This window comes from Calliphora vicina, chromosome 2, assembly GCF_958450345.1.
Source record: "Calliphora vicina chromosome 2, idCalVici1.1, whole genome shotgun sequence".
In the NCBI taxonomy this organism is placed as follows: Eukaryota; Metazoa; Arthropoda; class Insecta; order Diptera; family Calliphoridae; genus Calliphora; species Calliphora vicina.
The window spans coordinates 43,750,326-43,772,361 of NC_088781.1; the positions used below are offsets into that span (position 1 = coordinate 43,750,326).

General features: G+C 31.5%; 2 protein-coding genes across 2 annotated transcripts in view; one reads left to right on the plus strand and one right to left on the minus strand.

Moving 5' to 3' along the window:
- LOC135951712 (putative uncharacterized protein DDB_G0282133) overlaps positions 1 to 22,036 on the minus strand; it is a 416,579-nt gene that overhangs the window by 181,993 nt on the left and 212,550 nt on the right. The window lies entirely within an intron of this gene.
- Positions 1,673 to 2,335, plus strand: LOC135950410 (uncharacterized). Its single transcript, XM_065499956.1, has one exon. The coding sequence runs from the start codon at positions 1,673 to 1,675 to the stop codon at positions 2,333 to 2,335; it is 663 nt and encodes a 220-aa protein (XP_065356028.1).

Sequence of the window (22,036 nt, forward strand, 5' to 3'; positions counted from 1 at the left end):
AAATATATAACATTTCGCTATCTTTTCATTAGAAATTCCAAATATTGAAAAATTTGACCTTTGACCTTCACGATTTAAAGGCTAACGTTTTCCGATTTTAGTAAAACTTTCAGACCATATTTAAAATTTCCAGGACTATAATATTATGAATAGGTTTTACTTACAATTTATAACAGTAAGGCAATTGGGCTCATTCGCAGATTTTCTTTTGAAAATCGCAAAATTTAAATCGCAGGTACGGAAAAACTGTAAGAGATATTGACATAATTTTTTCATATTTTTATTCCCTATTATGATCTCAATAAATCCCAATGTGATGATCAAAAAATTCTGAAATTTGTTTAACAAAATTTTTAAAAATTTAAAAATGGAGATTCGAAACAGCCGTTAAAATTATTTTTTTTTACCATACCAGCGAATAGGTTAGCGGTATCCTACGAAGACAAAAAGTCATACACAAGTAGATGCGGATATATTTTAAGTAAAAATTACCTTTTATTTTAATATTTCTCAAAATATGTTAATTGTTTTGCTAAATTTATTGTTCAAGTGGCCTGAGATTCTTTAATGGTCTGGGGAATTTTTAATAACTTTAACATTTTCTAACCAATTTCTGTAATTTATATATCATTTCATTCAATTGCAAAAGTATTTATTTAGTAGCAAATTTTTTACAAAAACTGAAAAATTTGCATTTTTTCCGAATTTTAGCGATAATACAGTTTTTGGGTCATTTTGACTCAAAAGAAGATTCAGGGTTAATCTCCAAAAGATTTTTTTAATGTAATTTTCATTAATATAAATAAATCTATATATTTCTGAAAAACAATGCAGAAAATTCAGTCTCCGACTAGCATTCAACGAGTACACTCCTATATTTTCTGTGAATTGTTTAAGCGCATCGCGATCAGTGCATTTCTTTTAAATAATAAAGACAAAAATCAATTGTTATTTCTTTTATCTTAACAAGTGCTTAATTATAAAGTTAAATTCTTTGTTTTCATCGTGTTAAGTATTCATAATGGCCCCTGGGCCCCCCCTCTTAGGGGATAACCGGTTTGCTTTGCTAGCCGACCGCAGTCCCCAAAGCAAACGAAAAAAGAGAAATAGAGGAGAGTCTCCTATTGACTTTCCCTCTCTTCCCCCACTAGCCCCAAAAACCTACAATCCAAAATACATAGTTGTTGCTGCATTAGATGACAAAAAACCTTTATCTGATTACTCCTGTTTCGCTATTCATAGAGCACTACACCTTATAAGTAAAGAGATTGTGTCCATCACTCAATTAAGAGATGGCAATTTACTCTTGTTAGTCAAAGATAAATTAACAGCTAATAAGTTTCTTTCAGCTAAAGAATTGTTTGGTATATGTCCTATTGTTTGTAAACTACACGAACAACTAAATTTTACCAAAGGAACCATTTTTGCACCATTTCTTTCGAAAATCCCTTCAAAAGAAATCATAGAGGAACTGAATTCTCAGGGTATAGTCGATATTTACAAATACGAAAAATTGGTAGAGGGAAAAAAAATTCCTTCAGGAGTAATTCTTTTAACATTTGACTTATACCATCTCCCAGAATCAATTAACATATCATGGTACAAAGTAAAAGTGCGGGAATACATTCCAAATCCAATGAGATGTAAAAACTGTCAAATGCTAGGGCATACAATGAAACGGTGTAAAAACTCTCCATCGTGTGTTAACTGCAACCTTCCCCCCCATTCCCCAAACGATTGTACTCGTGTATTTTGTGCAAATTGTGCAGAAGACCACCCCGCATCATCAAACCAATGTAAAAAGTTCATCCAACAAAAAGAGATTCTCAAAATAAAAACAACACAAAAATGTTCATTGCGTGATGCTATTACAATTCACAAAGAAAAATCAAATACCTTAGTTTCATCCACCTCCTACTCCGCAGTTACCGCCAATAACACCATTTCTACCTCTACCAATTCAAAAACAACAACTAACATTTTATCCCATAACTCTAATATACAAATAATTGAAAAACCAACAGAAAACCTCTCCACTTTACGCTCAACGCATATAAAAAATCTCACTACTGAGTTTAATAAAACAATCGATAAAATAAAACAAAATTCCACAATAAACGAACAAAAATCAACAATAAACAAAGTGCAAACAAATGACAAACAATCCGATCCAACAACAAACAAACCACTATTCTCTTGTAATTTAGCTACCAACAAAAACATATATTTATCTCCACTAAAATCAATTGATCTCTCAGAGAGCAGTTCTAACTCAGTAACTCCCGTAGAACAAATACAATTTATGACAACTGACGATGATGCATCGTCAGATTAATTGCCATAAATCTCTTTAAAAGTAAAAGGCAATCAACAAAATCAATAATCAATACATACTTACATATATAATTCTCTTAATTTCATATGGTTATAAATATTCTGCAGTGGAATATCCGAGGATTTACTAATAACTACACTGACCTACAAATATTAATATCGGAAAGAAAACCTGACATAATATGTTTGCAAGAAACGAAATGTAGAAACGGCTTTACTCCGTTTATACCCAGGGAGTATTTTGGGTATTTTTTCAATCCCAATTTGACTTCCAAACAGGGCACAGCCATACTCATAAAAAAAAACATACCGCATACTGAAATAAACACCAACCCCTCACTAAACCTAGTTGGCCTTCAAATAAAAACTAGCATATCTTTTGCAATTTTTTCTTTTTATTCCCCTCCAATTGACTCGTTACCCATATCTGACTTATCGAACATTATTGCGAACACAAACACACCAGTTATAATAACTGGTGACTTTAATGCTTGGAGCCCTGTATGGGGATCCCCAAATTCAAACAATAAAGGCACAGCGATTGAAAATTTCCTAATAAACTCAAATCTTTCGGTTCTTAACGACGGGTCCCCAACACATTTTAGTACTCACAGTACTTTTTCTCATATTGATCTCACAATTTCATCTCTATCAATAATCCCAATGTGTAGATGGCAAGTTATAGATAATCTTCATAATAGTGACCATTTTCCTATTATGACACAAGTTCAAACCAACTCCCAACAGCTTCAGGCAAAGGTACCTAAATTTAACACCAAAAAGGCCAATTGGGACGCTTACCAAAACAAAATTCGTCAATTTAATCAAAATTTTAATACTTCCCTCAACGTGAATAGAGAGGCTGCCTCCATAAGGAAAATAATTAAGCTTTCCGCAAACGAAAGCATCCCTATATCATCTAATAGGAAAAGGACAAAAACCGTTCCTTGGTGGTCCCATGACCTCCAACTGCTTAGAAATAAAAAACAGGATTCTTGGAGAGAATTTCGTCGTAATATGTCTACAGATAACCTTTTAATTTACAAGAAAAATAACGCTATTTTTAACCGGGCAAAAAAACTAGCAAAAATTAATTCATTTGAAGAGTTTACAAACAACCTAAATCCAACAGCATCTTCAGCAACTCTGTGGCAAAATATAAGAAAATTAACAGGAAACTATATTCCCCATACCATTTCATCTATTTCTTTTAACAGTAACATTATAACGGCAGCCAACGAAATATCTGAAATTTTTGCTAAATATTGGTCCGACGCATCCAAAGACTCCAATTTTTCCAATTCTTTTAAATCCAAGAAATCAGAAATACTTTCTTCTTTAGCTACAACATCACGTTCCTCTCGATCTATAGATATAGAGTTACCTTTCAAAATTCAGGAATTAACATACAGCTTAAAAACATCCAAAGGAAAAACCCCAGGGCTGGATAAAATATCCTATCCTATGATCAAAATGGTACCAGATTTCTTCAAATATCGAATTTTAAACCTGTATAACAATATATTTGATTCGGGGATAATCCCCCAATTTTTTAAAACAGCCTCGGTGATTACTATACACAAAAGTAACAAACCAATAGACAATATAGATTCATATCGACCTATCTCTCTACTCCCATGCATTGCTAAACTACTTGAAAAAATGATTTCTCGGCGTCTAATGTGGTTTATCAAGAAACACAAACTCTTGTCACCTAACCAAACTGGCTTCCAACCTGGTCTTAGCACCACTGATGCCCTTTTATACCTTGACCATATAATATGCAAAAATCGATCAACCAAAAAACACACCTCTATACTCTCCATTGACTTTATTAAAGCATTTGACAGAATAGGAATTCACGTTGTACTCCAGAAACTATCAAAATGGGCAATTGGACCAAAAATGTTTAATTTCATTAAATCTTTCCTTACTAATAGAAAATTTTCTGTTCGTGTCAATGATACGTTTTCAAATATATTCCCCCTTGATAACGGCATTCCACAAGGATCTCCGCTATCGGTAACTTTATTTATCATTGCCTTCGACGACTTAAGTCGTCTTCTAAACATAGATAAAAGAGTCGACCACTGCATTTATGCTGATGATCTCTATATTATAGCAAATGAACAGAAAAATGACAAAATTGCACAAATATTTCAGGAAATTTTACTTAAAATTAACAATTGGTCAACAACTTCAGGTGCAGATATTTCGTTTGAAAAAACAAATCATCTGCATGTCTGCAGTAAACGTAACTGTAATGAAATAAACATCATTTTCAACAATTTTTCTATTAAAAATGTAAACCATTGTAAAATTCTAGGTCTTAATATTGATTATAAATATAACTTTAAGAATCATTGTAATTATTTAAAAAAAGATTTAACTAGTAGATTAAACATTATTAAGTACTTATCATCAACTAAGAGCCAAATGCATACAAACAGTTTGCTAAGATTAGTGAAAGCCATTATATTGTCAAAAATTGATTATGGTTTAGTCATTTACAATAAGACTACCAAAACAACATTCAAAACAGTGGAAAATATCCTAAACGCAGCCATTAGAACCAGTCTGAGGGCATTTCGTACGACCCCGATCAGAAACATGCAAGCAGAAGGTGGCTTTGAACCTCTCCGTGTTCATGCCAACAAACTTTTACACCGTCTACTGCACAAAATTAGTTGCCCCAACTCATCACTTCTTCTCAAACATGTTAAATTGTTTAAAAAGAGAAAAACAACGCTTAAGTACCCATCAACTCTATGCAACATTATTAAAACTGCAAAAAAGCTCAACATAAGCGATTATTCACCACCGTTGGAATTTCATCCTCCGTGGATGCTAGAAACCAACAATTTTTTAAAAGACCTACAAAGCTTCAACAAAGACAATACATCTCCTTTAATCTTCAGATCGTTATTCAAAGAATTGTTCAGCAAATACAGCAAGAACAACTGGCACTTCATTTTCACAGACGGATCCAAGACTACGAATCATGTAGGTTTTGCCATAACTGATGAAGCTGGAATTACGCAAAAAGCGGGAATATTACCCCAAGTAACAACTATATTTGAAGCTGAAGCCATAGCAATAATTGAAGCCTTAAAGCTAGGCGAAAACTCCTGTAGTAAATATATTATCTGCACAGATAGCCGTTCGGTATTTGACGCTACTTTAAATCAAAATAATAAAAATGAATTAATTATTTCTATACAACAGCAAATAATAAAAATGAAAAATAAGATTAAGCTACTATGGATTCCAAGCCACATCGGTATCACAGGCAATGAGGCAGCAGACCTAGCTGCAAAGTCAGTATACCTGCAACCCACATACTTATTTGTACCTAAATGTAAACAATTTTTAAACAGATGTGCTACCACAAAACTTAATATGTCTTTAGAACGCAAATGGAACAAATACAATCACCCATACAAAATCGTCAATCCTACAAAACAACCTATATTTCTACCAACATCAACCAACTGCTTACAAAATAAATGTTTCACAAGGCTACGTCTAACACATACACGACTGACCCACCAACATTTGATGAACAAAACTGCACAACCAGTATGCACCTTCTGTAACTCCTCACCTTTAACAGTTTTTCACATCTTAGTTGACTGCCCGGTCTTAACCAACTTACGTGTATCCATTTGCAAATCCTCTAACATTGTCGATTTATTAAAATGTCCATCCAATAACAACATTAACAGAGTCTTTGAATTTTTAAAAAAACTTTCTTTACATAACCATATTTAATCTTGTAATACCTAGTCTAATTATCTTAATATGTAAATATCCTAGTTTAAGAACACACCTAATTAATAAATTCTAAGCCGATAGCCATTGTTGCTAGTGCTTTTAGCTTTAAGATTTGTTGTAATTTTAATTATAATAAATATGAAAATAAAAAAAAAAAAAAAAAAAAAAAAAATGCAGAAAATTAACGAATTTCACCTATTTATTTCATATAATAGTAAAATTTTGCATATATATCAACTTTGACCTCGATGCGCGTCCTGAAATCATTGTTCGATTTGGCTCAAATTGTCAACATTTAACTTTTAGGCCTAGTGTCACAATATTCCATCCGGCACTCTTCAAAATTTTAACAAAAATTTTTTTCCATACAACTAATGAGGAGCCACCTTCGAAAGTATCGACGGGCGACTAAACTGTAGCTATAAAGTGCGCCAACGATAATGATGCTATTAGTTTATGATGCCTTCGAAAGGCCTTCGAAAGGAACGAATTATGATTTAACTGTACTTACGAATGATGTCAACTATAAAGTAGCTATCAATCCTTGAGAAGACAGAAGAAGGCCTTGAACTATAAAGAACTTCTCTATCTCTCAGGAGACAGACTGGACAATAATACAGATTAAACTGTATGATCCTTTTTAGCCTAATATAAGCTAACCATGCAATCGTTGACGAACAAACGAAGGATATTTTTGGCTAATCGTGTAATCGTTGTAAACCGGCTGATCCGATTGATATAAAATTTTACATGAGAGTATTTGAGTTTTGATTTTGACAATGTACCTTTCAGGTGCTGGATTTGTAAACATTTTATTCCAAAAGTTAAGATTTGTATATGAGTTTTTTAATGATTTTCGATCAAATTCAATATTATTTATTGAGTTATTTTTGATCGAAAAAATAATTTTCTATTGGGACTCGCAAAAGATGCTTTGATACCTTTTTATTCGTTGTTTAACTAACAAGAATATTTTAAATTCACAGATTTAACCATTTAATAATCGTTTTTATGTTATATCACTGAGAAAGTGATTTATAAGATAAAATTTTAGGGTAGTGGTTGATAGAAATTAATAAATCATTGAAAGTAAAATTTGTATTGGTTTTATCTATTTACAATAGATGGCGAATCTTTTGAACCCGGTTTTTGTTTTTAATAACTTATACGTCATGCTGAAGGGTACATATCAGTCATTTATTCTCACTTAGTTATTGACCATTATAGTGTAAACAACAAAGTTTGGTTTTGTTTCGAAAATATAGAATTTAGTTTGAAATGCAGGATTCATCCAAAAGCAAGGAAATTGGGTACTACACGAATAGAAACAGAGATATATTGAATGACGATTTTCTGTGTTCGAAATGCTGCTTGAACGTTATAAAAGAAAATCATTTTTGCATCGAATCATTACTTGCGAAGAAAAATAGGTACATTACAATAACCCAAAGCGTAAAATATCGTATGTGAGGTCCGGTGAACCAGCCCGCTTTATAGTCCAGACCGTGCCCCGTCCAACTGCTATTTGTTTCGATCAATGCAGAACACTCGCTCTGGTATACCCCTCACTTTGAAACAGAGTATCCAATATTGGCTTGAATCGTTCTTAACCTCAAAGGATGAGCAGTTCTTTTGGCTCAGCATCCATATGTTGCCAGAAAGATGAGAAAAGGTCATAGCTAACAATAGCCAATACTTTGAATAAAGTTTATTGTACAAATGTTTCAAAATAAAAGATACAAATTTGAAAAAGTCCCTCATTTAAATAAAAATTTCAATTTCACAAAAAATCGACAATTTGAACAAAAAAATAATAATCAATTTTGTCAAAAAAAAAAATAGAAAAATTAAATGTAAATCGTAAATTATTCTAAAAATCACCAATTTTACAAAAAAATTATCAATTTTTTAAAAAATTAACAAATCGTCAATTTTACATTAACAGCTTTATTTTTCCAAAAATTTTAAATTTCTTAAAAAAATGTTTATTTTTTTTTTATAAAAAAAATTTTCAAAATCATAATTTTTTAAATTTGTCAAAAAATGTTTGTGATTTTTTAAAAAATCACCAATTTTACAAAAACTCATAGATTTTTTAATAGTCAACAATTAGCCAATTTTACGGTGTTTTTAAAATTTCTTTTTTTCAAAATACCAAAGATTTTTTTTAAAAATCAGAAATTTTACAAAAAAAATTTTCAAAAAAATCATAAATTTTTTTAAAAAAGTTCAAAAATTTTGTAAAAAAATTAATCAGTTTTTAAAATTCACCAATTTGACAACAAGAATTACAACTCGTTATTCCACAATAGAAAACAAGTAAGAAAGTTGGTCAGTCAAGTCCGACCATATAATACCCTACACCAAGTAAATGAGTAAAAATATTTTTCTTTTAAAATATTAATAATTTATATTCGTGAGTGATTTTCGGAAGTGGGCCTTATATGGGAGCTATGACCAATTATGGACCGATCACCATAAAATTAGGTCGTGTGATTTATGTCTATATGAAAGTTATTTATATTGAATTTTGTGTATATACCAACATTTTTAAGTGATTTAAGCACGTAAAGTGATTTTCGGAAGCGGGTCTATATGGGAGCTATGACTAATTATGGACCGATCGTAACAAAATTTGGTGACATGAATTTTGTATATATAAAACTTATTTGGTGGGTGTTAGACCAATATTTTTGGGCGTTACACACATCTGCACAAACGCATAATACCCTCCCCACTATGGTGTTGTAGGGTATAAAAACTATTTTAGTGTTTGGTCCCATCTCAGCACTGCATTACTTCATATGCATCATATTCTTCCTATAATTTGTTTAAAACTAAAAAAATAATATGTAGAAATAATGGCTATTGTGATTATGTGGACGAGTTATGTTCAAAATTTTCAAACATTTAAAATATCCATGTCCCCAGGGGGATCTGTAGGCAATCTCCACATAATACTCCACTGCTACTCGTATCTAAAACTGATAATGCTATGTAAACCTTATGTCAATTACCACTGTGCAGAGGATGTCTAAAAATTCTGACTAAATGGGACTTCTCATCAATTAATATTCTAACTGAGAATTTGACACTTTTAACTAACATTTTCTTTTGAGTGTAACTGTATGTCCAAAAAATGCAGTGTCAAATAAGTCTTAAATACCCCTGTATATAGAAAAACTTTATTATTATTTTTGTTAAATTTCTTTCTATTTATCCAATTTTCTGTCTGTCTATCTGTTCGTCCCACCATTCACACATACATTTCAGAAAAACTTCTGTTGACGGGTGAAAGTTTGTTTTTTTTATTGTCTTTTTTTGAGGATTTCTTCTATTCATTTTGTTCATTTCAAATAAAATAATATTCCTAACACTCAAGCACGTTCTGATCTCATCTTACTATCATTCATTCATCATGCAGTCATCACTAAACAATTTTTTAAAATTATTATTTTCCGTTTTTTCGTTTGTTTGGGGCAAATATCTCTATCCCCTTTTTGGGAACAATTGTTAAGAGCATAAAGTCAAGTTTGTGTATAAATGTTATAGAATAGAATAAAGTGGAGTAGAGAGGACTAGAGTATAATAATGATTATTTTTAACTTTATAGAAATTGAGTGAGTTAGAGTGAGTGTTGTCCATTGAATAGTATTTGTCTGCTACTTTATAGATATCATTTGGTAGTTTAGAGAATGTAATTTCAGTTTTATTAAAAAATATAAAACAAAAATAAAGATAATTTAAATTCGCTAAAGCACTTGACAAACTTGAATACAAAAAAAAAACCCAGTAGTGCCCTTGTTTATTTGTCTTATTGTGTCCTGGTACATAAAAATAGTTTTATACACACAAGCAGTCAGACAGACAGACCGACAGACAGAATTCTACAACGTTTTATTTTAATGAATCATTTAATTGTTTTGCAGCAGGCAGCCTAAGTACGATTACAAACAACAAGTAGCACATGGACAACAAAAGCAGCATTTTTACTGCTTCCACCAGCTACCATGCAACCATAATGATGTATGAGCATGAGTAGAGCAGCTTGCAGCTTTGTATGCTTTGCATGAGTGAGTGAGTGAAGGACTGAAGGATTTTATTCCGTTTTATTTTTTTGTTTTTGGCACTTGAAATACATTTTTGACTTTTTAATGTGTTGAAGTGCTTGATTTATATTTTTGTAAGATTTTTATTCAATGGTTCAAGTACCATTATCTACATACATTTACTTGCTGCTAGCTGCTCACTCTCACTCACTTGGCCTCGAGTTATTTTGCATCCGTTTGTTGTTTTTGTGTCTAAATAGTCAAATTTTTAATGCCAGCGCCACTATTACTTCCGTTTTGTATTTTTTATGGGTTATATATATAATTTGGCAGACTTGTTTAAATAAAATTTAATATTTTTTTTATAAAATTCCAAGATATTGTATTAAATAAGCCAATTGAATTTCTTTGTCTTTTCAAAATTTAATCAATCAATGCTAAATATTCATATATAAAAACACATACTAAAATTGCTTCCCATAACCTTAAAATTGTTTATCATTATAAACACTTTTCAATTTATTATTAAACACATTTGACATAAATTTAAACTTACCTTACAACAAGTACGACGAATTGTAGCCATAAAATATCTGTAAATAAACAAATTAAAATTAGTTACACAATTTAAAATAAAAGATAAAACTTGTATACAACAAAAAAGATATCAATAATGTGTAAATTTAAAACTGTTTTTTTATGATTGAAATATAAATAAATAAAATGAAATAAAAATGTGATAAAAATTGAGATGAATTGAGCGTAAAGAATTATTATTTTAATGGAACAGTTTTCTTTATTTTTCATTTTAAACTAAAAAAAAATATATATTGTAATAAAAAGGGGGAATGAAACATAATTTACCCTTAAATTTGAAAAGTAAGTTTAATAAAAATGAAATGGTTTGATAAGTGTGTGTAACGAATTTATGGAATAACTTTAACGGGATCCAGTTTTTAAAGGGGAGGATTAATAAAATGAAAAATTTTACATAATATCAATATTTTGTATTCGGAGCCTAGATATAAATCTTTTAAAATGGAAAATTATTCATAATTATATGATGGCAGAAATATTTTTTATAGAAAATTTATTAATAGCAATCATTTTCTTTAGAAACTTGATCGATAGCAATTATTTTCCAAAGAAACTTAACCGATAGCAATAATTTTCTACAAAAACTAGACCGATAGCAATAACTTTTTATAGAAACTTCATGGATAGCAACAATTTTCCATACATACTTAATCGATAGCAATAATTGTCTATAGAAATAAGATGGATAGCATTAATTTTAAATTTAAACTTGATCTATAGCAATAATTATCATCGATAGCAATCATTTTCCATAGAAACTTAACCGATAGCAATAATTTTCTAGAAAAACTAAACCGATAGCAATTATTTCTTATAGAAACTTGATGGATAGCAACAATTTTCCATACAAACTTAATCGATACCAATAATTGTCTATAGAAATATGATGGATAGCATTAATTTTAAATTTAAACTTGATCTATAGCAATAATTCTCATCCATAGCAATAATTTTCCATAGAAACTTAACCGATAGCAATAATTTTCTACAAAAACTAGACCGATAGCAATAACTTTTTATAGAAACTTCATGGATAGCAACAATTTTCCATACATACTTAATCGATCGAATAATTGTCTATAGAAATAAGATGGATAGCATTAATTTTAAATTTAAACTTGATCTATAGCAATAATTATCATCGATAGCAATCATTTTCCATATAAACTTAACCGATAGCAATAATTTTCTACAAAAACTAAACCGATAGCAATTATTTCTTATAGAAACTTAATGGATTGCAACAATTTTCCCTACAAACTTAAGCCATAGCAATAATTGTCTATAGAAATATGATGGATAGCATTAATTTTAAATTGAAACTTGATATATAGCAATAATTCTCATCGATAGCAATTATTTTCCATACAAACTCAATCGATAGCAATAATTGTCTATAGAAATAAGATCTATAGCATTAATTTTAAATTTAAACTTGATCTAAGCAATAATTCTTATCGATAGCAATAATTTTAAATAGAAACTTAACCGATAGCAATAATTTTCTGCAAAAACAAGACCGATAGCAATAATTTCTTATAGAAACTTGATATATAGCTACAATTTTCCATACAAACTTAATCGATAGCAATAATTGTCTATAGAAATATGATGGATAGCTTTAATTTTAAATTGAAACTTGATATATAGCAATAATTCTCATCCATAGCAATCATTTTCCATAGAAACTTAACCGATAGCAATAATTTTCTACAAAAACTAGACCGATAGCAATAACTTTTTATAGAAACTTCATGGATAGCAACAATTTTCCATACATACTTAATCGATAGCAATAATTGTCTATAGAAATATGATGGATAGCATTAATTTTAAATTGGAACTTGATCTATAGCAATAATTCTCAACGAAAATAATATATTTCAATAGAAACATGATATATAGCAATAATTTTCAACGGAAACTTATCCGTATCAACAATTTTCCATAGAAACTTGATGGATAGCAACAATTTTCCATACCAGCTTGATTGAAAGCAATAATTCTCTTAAGAAACATAATCTAGATTAATAATTTTCTTATACTTGATCGATTGCAATAATATTCCATATAAACTTATCGATAGCAATAGTATTCAATAAAAAAAATTGATGGATAGCAACAATTGTTCCATAAAAACATGATGAATAGCAATAAGTTTCCATAGAAAATTGATTGATGGCAATCGTTTTCAACGATGTCAATAACTTTCAATAGAAACTTGATCGATAGCAATAATTTCCATACAAAATTGATGGATAGCAACAATTTTAAACACAAACTTTACAAATAGCTATAATTTTCCATAAAAACACCGATAAAAATAAATTTCCATAGAAATTTTATCGATAGCAATAATTTTCTAGAAAAACGTAATCGATAGCAATAAGTTTCCATTGAAATTTAATGGATATTAAACATTTACTACAGAAACTTGTCCGATAGCAATAATTTTTCATACAAACATATCGATAGCAATAATTTCCATAAAAAATTTATGGATAGCTAAAATTTTTCATACAAACTTGATCGATAGCAATAATTTTCGATAGCAACTTGTTAGATAGCAAACATTATCTACAGAAACTTACCCGATAGCAACAATTTGAAATAATTTTCATAGAAACTTGACCGATAGCAATAATTTTTAAGAGAAAATTGATGGATGGCAACAATTTTCAATATAAATTTAATCGATAGCAATAATTGTCTATAGAATTATGATAGATAGCATTAATTTTAAATTGAAACTTGATCGAAAACAATAATTTTCTACAAAAACTTATCCATTGCAGTAATTTTCCATAGAAACTTGATGGATAACAACAATTTTTCATACCAGCTTGATCGATAGCAACAATTTTCATAGAAAATTGTTAGATGATAATAATTTTACATACAAAATGCATTAATAGCAATAACTTTCCATAGAAACTTGATGGATTGCAAACATTTTCTACAGAAATGTAAACGATAGCAATAATTTCCTCATACAACCTTGATCGATAGCAATAATTTTCATAGCAACTTGTTAGATAGCAATAATTTTCCATAAAAAAATAGATAGATAGCAATCATTTGCAAAGATAACTTTCCATAGAAACTTGATGAATAGCAAACATTTTCTACAGAAACTTACCCAATAGCAATAGTTTCCATAGAAAATTTATGGATAGCAACAATTTTTCCTACAAACTTGATCGATAGCAATAATTTTCATAGAATCTCCACCGATAGCAATAATTTTTCTGAGAATCTTGATGGATAGCAACAATTTTCAATACAAATTTAATCGATAGCAATAATTTGCAAGAGAAACACGATGTATAGCAACAATTTTCTACAAAAACTTAACAGTACCAATAATTTTTCATAGAAACTTGATGGATAGCAACAAGTTTTCCTACAAACTGGATCGATAGCAATAATTTTCAGAGAAACTCCACCGATAGCAATAATTTTTCTGAGAAACTTGATGGATAGCAACAATTTTCCATTGAAATTTTATCATTAGCAATAATTTCCAAGAGAAACACGATATATAGCAAAAATTTTCTACCGAAACTTAATCGTACCAATAATTTTTCATAGAAACTTGATGGATAGCAATTCTATATCAAAAGACCATAGACGGCAACTGTTTTTATATCCACCATTAAAAAAGATGGAGGTTAATTCTTTTCGACATTCCGTTTTTAACACATCAAAATATTCATAGCAGACCCACAAAATATATTCAGGATCCTCATAAGATTCTAGATATGTCCGTCCGTCTGTCTGTCTGTCTGTCTGTCTGTCTGTCTGTCTGTCTGTCTGTCTGTCTGTCTGTCTGTCTGTCTGTCTGTCTGTCTGTCTGTCTGTCTGTCTGTCTGTCTGTCTGTCTGTCTGTCTGTCTGTCTGTCTGTCTGTCTGTCTGTCTGTCTGCCTGTCTGTCTGTCTGTATGTATGTCTGTCTGTCTGTCTGTCTGTTTGTCTGTTTGTCTGTTTGTCTGTTTGTCTGTTTGTCTGTTTGTCTGTTTGTCTGTTTGTCTGTCTGTCTGTCTGTCTGTCTGTCTGTCTGTCTGTCTGTCTGTCTGTCTGTCTGTCTGTCTGTCTGTATGTCTGTATGTCTGTCTGTATGTCTGTCTGTATGTCTGTCTGTCTGTCTGTCTGTATGTCTGTCTGTATGTCTGTCTGTCTGTCTGTCTGTCTGTCTGTCTGTCTGTCTGTCTGTCTGTCTGTCTGTCTGTCTGTCTGTCTGTCTGTCTGTCTGTCTGTCTGTCTGTCTGTCTGTCTGTCTGTCTGTCTGTCTGTCTGTCTGTCTGTCTGTCTGTCTGTCTGTCTGTCTATCTATCTATCTGTCTGTCTGTCTGTCTGTCTGTCTGTCTGTCTGTCTGTCTGTCTGTATGTCTGTCTGTCTGTCTGTCTGTATATCTGTATATCTGTCTGTCTGTCTGTCTGTCTGTCTGTCTGTCTGTCTGTCTGTATGTATGTCTGTCTGTCTGTCTGTCTGTCTGTCTGTCTGTCTGTCTGTCTGTCTGTCTGTCTGTCTGTATGTCTGTCTGTCTGTCTGTCTGTCTGTCTGTCTGTCTGTCTGTCTGTCTGTCTGTCTGTCTGTCTGTCTGTCTGTCTGTCTGTCTGTCTGTCTGTCTGTCTGTCTGTCTGTCTGTCTGTCTGTCTGTCTGTATATCTGTATGTCTGTATGTTTGTATGTCTGTATGTCTGTATGTCTGTCTGTCTGTCTGTCTGTCTGTCTGTCTGTCTGTCTGTCTGGTGAAAACACGATATTGCCCAAACGACAGGAGCTAGCTGGCTGAAAATTGAAACAAATATTGATAAGGTTTTATTGTTATTGAAGATAGGCAACATCGGTCATTGATTACACCTAGCCCTCATACAAAAGTTCCCCCTGAAATGCTGATTGTGTAGTCATTAATATGCTGATTATGCGGCATTCCTGATAAAATGTTGAACAAATTAGTTCTAAGTACTCTGAAATTGTACTGTAAAGTATTGAGAATATTGGGAAACATTTTGCCCTAGTCCCCTTACAAGGTCCCCCTCAGAAAATAACTTGAACATTCATAAAAACTTATAATAATTAATATCGTGGTGAAATTAGACATAAACAAGTTTTATATGAACCTAACTCTTTATACAAAGATTTGTGACGATCAGTGTAAGCAGCATTTTCATCTTCTATTATTTTTCAAACATTTTTAGAGATTAAACCAGTGTTTTATAAAACTTGTGCATCACTGTTTGCTTATTGATTAAAATGACACAAATTTTAAAATATTTCATACTTTAAAAGCCAATCACAAAATGAAAAAGAAGAATAGAAAATTCAACCCACAAAAGAGGATATAATTTTGGCAAAACAACAATACCGTAACATATTAAATTCTCAACAAGTTAGTCAAGCATAAACAGAGACAGAGTTATAAAACAAAATCCCCCCCAATAATAATAAAACAAAATAAATAATATTAATTTAAATTTTCAAGATATTTTAGCAACAAGCAAATATGGCAAACACAAAAAAAACACACAAAATTAATATCAAATTGAAAAGATTGAAGACTTTCGAAATGCATGTAGTATAAATGTGTGTATGGCAGATAAGCAACCTATCCAGGAATGAAAGAAAAAAAAAACCTAAAGTAAAATAGATTAAGACATGAAGTAAATAAATATTCATAAAAAACCAAACTCCAGCCAGTCAGTGAGCCAACAAATATGAAGTAGAATTCTTACATTCACAAAACCCTCAAACATGCAGATAAACATTTAAGGGATGTAAATAAAATGAAAATACATATTCTAAAATGAATATAAATCGTAGATGGAAGCTGATGGAGAAAATCACAGACATGTTAGAAAATATTACACATATAGAACAAATAAAAAGCAAAAAAAAAAAATAATAAAATGCTTCTTTCTAAAGCAAATCTCTCGTTATGAAAAACTTTGCCAATTCATAGCAAAACTCACACATAAATACGAAACAAACAACAACTACAGAAAAATATGTTAAATTCTTCACTTCAATATTTAAACAAATAAATGGTTAAGTATAAAAAAATATTGATGTTTTTATTCCAGGTATTTTTCTAACAAAAAAAAAATAAGGTAAACAACATCATCATCATCATGCTCTCGTGCTAACATTAAAGGACACACGAACTTATGGAAATACTCCACAAGGATGTAATAAAATAGAACCAAAACGAACAAAATATTATTGTTTAGAGAAAATTTTACGCATTTCAAAACAGATTTTTGTCTCAAATTACTTAAACAAACATTTGAAAGGCAGGGGCACAGAACACAGCACAAAGTGGCATTAAATATACACAGACACACATATTGAAATATCCTTACACACATCCTTACATAGATGCTTAAATTTAGATCTACAAATCATATTAAAGAGAGACCGACATATTAAGAAAAATAAATAAAATTGTACAATAAAATGGAAAATATATGTATTTTCAGAAATTATTTATCATAACAACACCTTAGGGTAATCACTTGATGAGAAAAATAAGGAGAGACTGCAGACAGAGCAAACCTATTTAATTAGTAAAAGTAATTATAATTCAACTTCGTTTCCAGTTCAGTTCTAGTGCAGGTTCTAGTTCAGGTTCTAGTTCAGGTTCTAGTTCAGGTTCTAGTTCAGGTTCTAGTTCAGGTTCTAGTTCAGGTTCTAGTTCAGGTTCTAGTTCAGGTTCAGGTTCTAGTTCAGGTTCTAGTTCAGGTTCTAGTTCAGGTTCTAGTTCAGGTTCTAGTTCAGGTTCTAGTTCAGGTTCTAGTTCAGGTTCTCGTTCAAGTTCTAGTTCAGGTTCTAGTTCAGGTTCTAGTTCAGGTTCAGGTTCTAGTTCAGGTTCAGGTTCTAGTTCAGGTTCTAGTTCAGTTCTAGTTCTAGTTCAGTTCTAGTTCAGTTCTAGTTCAGTTCTAGTTCAGTTCTAGTTCAGTTCTAGTTCAGTTCTAGTTCAGTTCTAGTTCAGTTCTAGTTCAGTTCTAGTTCAGTTCTAGTTCAGTTCTAGTTCAGTTCTAGTTCAGTTCTAGTTCAGTTCTAGTTCAGTTCTAGTTCAGTTCTAGTTCAGTTCTAGTTCAGTTCTAGTTCAGTTCTAGTTCAGTTCTAGTTCAGTTCTAGTTCAGTTCTAGTTCAGTTCTAGTTCAGTTCTAGTTCAGTTCTAGTTCAGTTCTAGTTCAGTTCTAGTTCAGTTCTAGTTCAGTTCTAGTTCAGTTCTAGTTCAGTTCTAGTTCAGTTCTAGTTCAGTTCTAGTTCAGTTCTAGTTCAGTTCTAGTTCAGTTCTAGTTCAGTTCTAGTTCAGTTCTAGTTCAGTTCTAGTTCAGTTCTAGTTCAGTTCTAGTTCAGTTCTAGTTCTAGTTCAGTTCTAGTTCAGTTCTAGTTCAGTTCTAGTTCAGTTCTAGTTCAGTTCTAGTTCAGTTCAGTTCTAGTTCAGTTCTAGTTCAGTTCTAGTTCAGTTCTAGTTCAGTTCTAGTTCAGTTCTAGTTCAGTTCTAGTTCAGTTCTAGTTCAGTTCTAGTTCAGTTCTAGTTCAGTTCTAGTTCAGTTCTAGTTCAGTTCTAGTTCAGTTCTAGTTCAGTTCTAGTTCAGTTCTAGTTCAGTTCTAGTTCAGTTCTAGTTCAGTTCTAGTTCAGTTCTAGTTCAGTTCTAGTTCAGTTCTAGTTCAGTTCAGTTCTAGTTCAGTTCTAGTTCAGTTCTAGTTCAGTTCTAGTTCAGTTCTAGTTCAGTTCTAGTTCAGTTCTAGTTCAGTTCTAGTTCAGTTCTAGTTCAGTTCTAGTTCAGTTCTAGTTCAGTTCTAGTTCAGTTCTAGTTCAGTTCTAGTTCAGTTCTAGTTCAGTTCTAGTTCTAGTTCAGTTCTAGTTCAGTTCTAGTTCAGTTCTAGTTCAGTTCTAGTTCAGTTCTAGTTCAGTTCTAGTTCAGTTCTAGTTCAGTTCTAGTTCAGTTCTAGTTCAGTTCTAGTTCAGTTCTAGTTCAGTTCTAGTTCAGTTCTAGTTCAGTTCTAGTTCAGTTCTAGTTCAGTTCTAGTTCAGTTCTAGTTCAGTTCTAGTTCAGTTCTAGTTCAGTTCTAGTTCAGTTCTAGTTCAGTTCTAGTTCAGTTCTAGTTCAGTTCTAGTTCAGTTCTAGTTCAGTTCTAGTTCAGTTCTAGTTCAGTTCTAGTTCAGTTCTAGTTCAGTTCTAGTTCAGTTCTAGTTCAGTTCTAGTTCAGTTCTAGTTCAGTTCTAGTTCAGTTCTAGTTCAGTTCTAGTTCAGTTCTAGTTCAGTTCTAGTTCAGTTCTAGTTCTAGTTCAGTTCTAGTTCAGTTCTAGTTCAAGTTCAGTTCTAGTTCAGTTCTAGTTCAGTTCTAGTTCTAGTTCAGTTCTAGTTCTAGTTCAGTTCTAGTTCAGTTCTAGTTCAGTTCTAGTTCAGTTCTAGTTCAGTTCTAGTTCAGTTCTAGTTCAGTTCTAGTTCAGTTCTAGTTCAGTTCTAGTTCAGTTCTAGTTCAGTTCTAGTTCAGTTCTAGTGCAGTTCTAGTTCAGTTCTAGTTCAGTTCTAGTTCAGTTCTAGTTTAGTTCTAGTTCAGTTCTAGTTCAGTTCTAGTTCAGTTCTAGTTCAGTTCTATTTCAGTTCTAGTTCAGTTCTAGTTCAGTTCTAGTACAGGTTCTAGTTCAGGTTCTAGTTCAGGTTCTAGTTCAGGTTCTAGTTCAGGTTCTAGTTCAGGTTCTAGTTCAGTTCTAGTTCAGTTCTAGTTCAGTTCTAGTTCAGTTCTAGTTCAGGTTCTAGTTCAGTTCTAGTTCAGTTCTAGTTCAGGTTCTAGTTCAGTTCTAGTTCAGTTCTAGTTCAGTTCTAGTTCAGTTCTAGTTCAGTTCTAGTTCAGTTCTAGTTCAGTTCTAGTTCAGTTCTAGTTCAGTTCTAGTTCAGTTCTAGTTCAGTTCTAGTTCAGTTCTAGTTCAGTTCTAGTTCAGTTCTAGTTCAGTTCTAGTTCAGTTCTAGTTCAGTTCTAGTTCAGTTCTAGTTCAGTTCTAGTTCAGTTCTAGTTCAGTTCTAGTTCAGTTCTAGTTCAGTTCTAGTTCAGTTCTAGTTCAGTTCTAGTTCAGTTCTAGTTCAGTTCTAGTTCAGTTCTAGTTCAGTTCTAGTTCAGTTCTAGTTCAGTTCTAGTTCAGTTCTAGTTCAGTTCTAGTTCAGTTCTAGTTCAGTTCTAGTTCAGTTCTAGTTCAGTTCTAGTTCAGTTCTAGTTCAGTTCTAGTTCAGTTCTAGTTCAGTTCTCGTTCAGTTCTAGTTCAGTTCTAGTTCAGTTCTAGTTCAGTTCTAGTTCAGTTCTAGTTCAAATTTAAAGTCACTAGATTTTGAATTTTTAATCCTTAAAGCAACTAAACATTACCAACGTTTTTCATAACAACCCCAAGCATTAATATAATCTATCCCCTCATGTTTTTACACTTTTAATTGAATACCCTTATTAATTGTTTACATTGAAGCTGTGTAAATAAATGTATTTAGGTATTTTGTGGCTGGTTTCATATACAACATTAGGGAATAATTGTTTTTGGCATTTTTCACCTTGGGCATATTTATATTTCAAACGTTTTTCTACTGCAAAATGAAATGAAACGAAACAGAACAACATAATTTCTTGCCATTTTTTTGTCTGGAAACATGAATGAACAAAAACGTATTACCTACAGTTTTCAGCAATTCAAGTCTTACGTTTCTTTAGTTTTATTTGCCATTTGAGACACATGAAATACCAAAACATAAGAAAGAAAATATATATTTTCGTGTGGGGTACTTAGCTATATAACACAAACATGCTCCAAGTATCTTGGATTGTAGAGCCAAAAATAAAGAAAATAAGCAGAAAAAAATAGTAGTAGCAACTAAATTTATTGCCCACATTAAATAAATAAAAGAAAGCAAAAAAAAAATTCCCTTACTCTCACAATTCATATTCCAAAAAAAAAAATAAATCGAACGAAGTGAAAATCATACTGAAACCAGGAGTTAAATGTTTGAAAATAATCAAAGGAATATATAGTAGAAACAGCAAAATAAAATGAATAAAAAGAAACTATAGAATATAAAAATCATTTCCCAAAAATATACTTAAACGCATACAATTTCATTGTTGTTGAACAATTTTTATTTTTTTATTTTTGCTCTTTATTCTACAATTTTTGGTGTGATTGTGTGATATTTTTTTTGTCGAACTGCGAGTCAAACTTGATTTCTAGTCATTCATATGAATGAAATTGTAATTTCGTACAATGAAAATACTTTTTGTGGCAGCAACAACAAAACTCATACATTTATACTTATATTGTTCCACAAACGTAGTACGTAGAAATGTTCATACGTTTACAAATGAAAGTACGTTTCATTGTACGAGTGAGTACAAGTGCTGGAAGTATTGAAATGAATAATAATCTTTTACCCAAAAATTATACTCACACGTATGAGGTTATGTTTTTTTGTGCATTTCACTTTTTTCCTTTTGTGAGGATTTGTTGCTATTTTTGGTGTACGTTGGGTGTTTAGTAATAGGAATACGTGTTGAGGATTATTTTCAATGTATTAACGAGGATGGGCTTATAAGTATTTCTACTGCTGTATTTTATTCGAATTCCAGTTCTGTTCTAGTTTTGTTCTAGTTCTGTTCTAGTTCTGTTCTAGTTCTGTTCTAGTTCTGTTCTAGTTCTGTTCTAGTTCTGTTCTAGTTCTGTTCTAGTTCTGTTCTAGTTCTGTTCTAGTTCTGTTCTAGTTCTGTTCTAGTTCTGTTCTAGTTCTGTTCTAGTTCTGTTCTAGTTCTGTTCTAGTTCTGTTCTAGTTCTGTTCTAGTTCTGTTCTAGTTCTGTTCTAGTTCTGTTCTAGTTCTGTTCTAGTTCTGTTCTAGTTCTGTTCTAGTTCTGTTCTAGTTCTGTTCTAGTTCTGTTCTAGTTCTGTTCTAGTTCTGTTCTAGTTCTGTTCTAGTTCTGTTCTAGTTCTGTTCTAGTTCTGTTCTAGTTCTGTTCTAGTTCTGTTCTAGTTCTGTTCTAGTTCTGTTCTAGTTCTGTTCTAGTTCTGTTCTAGTTCTGTTCTAGTTCTGTTCTAGTTCTGTTCTAGTTCTGTTCTAGTTCTGTTCTAGTTCTGTTCTAGTTCTGTTCTAGTTCTGTTCTAGTTCTGTTCTAGTTCTGTTCTAGTTCTGTTCTAGTTCTGTTCTAGTTCTGTTCTAGTTCTGTTCTAGTTCTGTTCTAGTTCTGTTCTAGTTCTGTTCTAGTTCTGTTCTAGTTCTGTTCTAGTTCTGTTCTAGT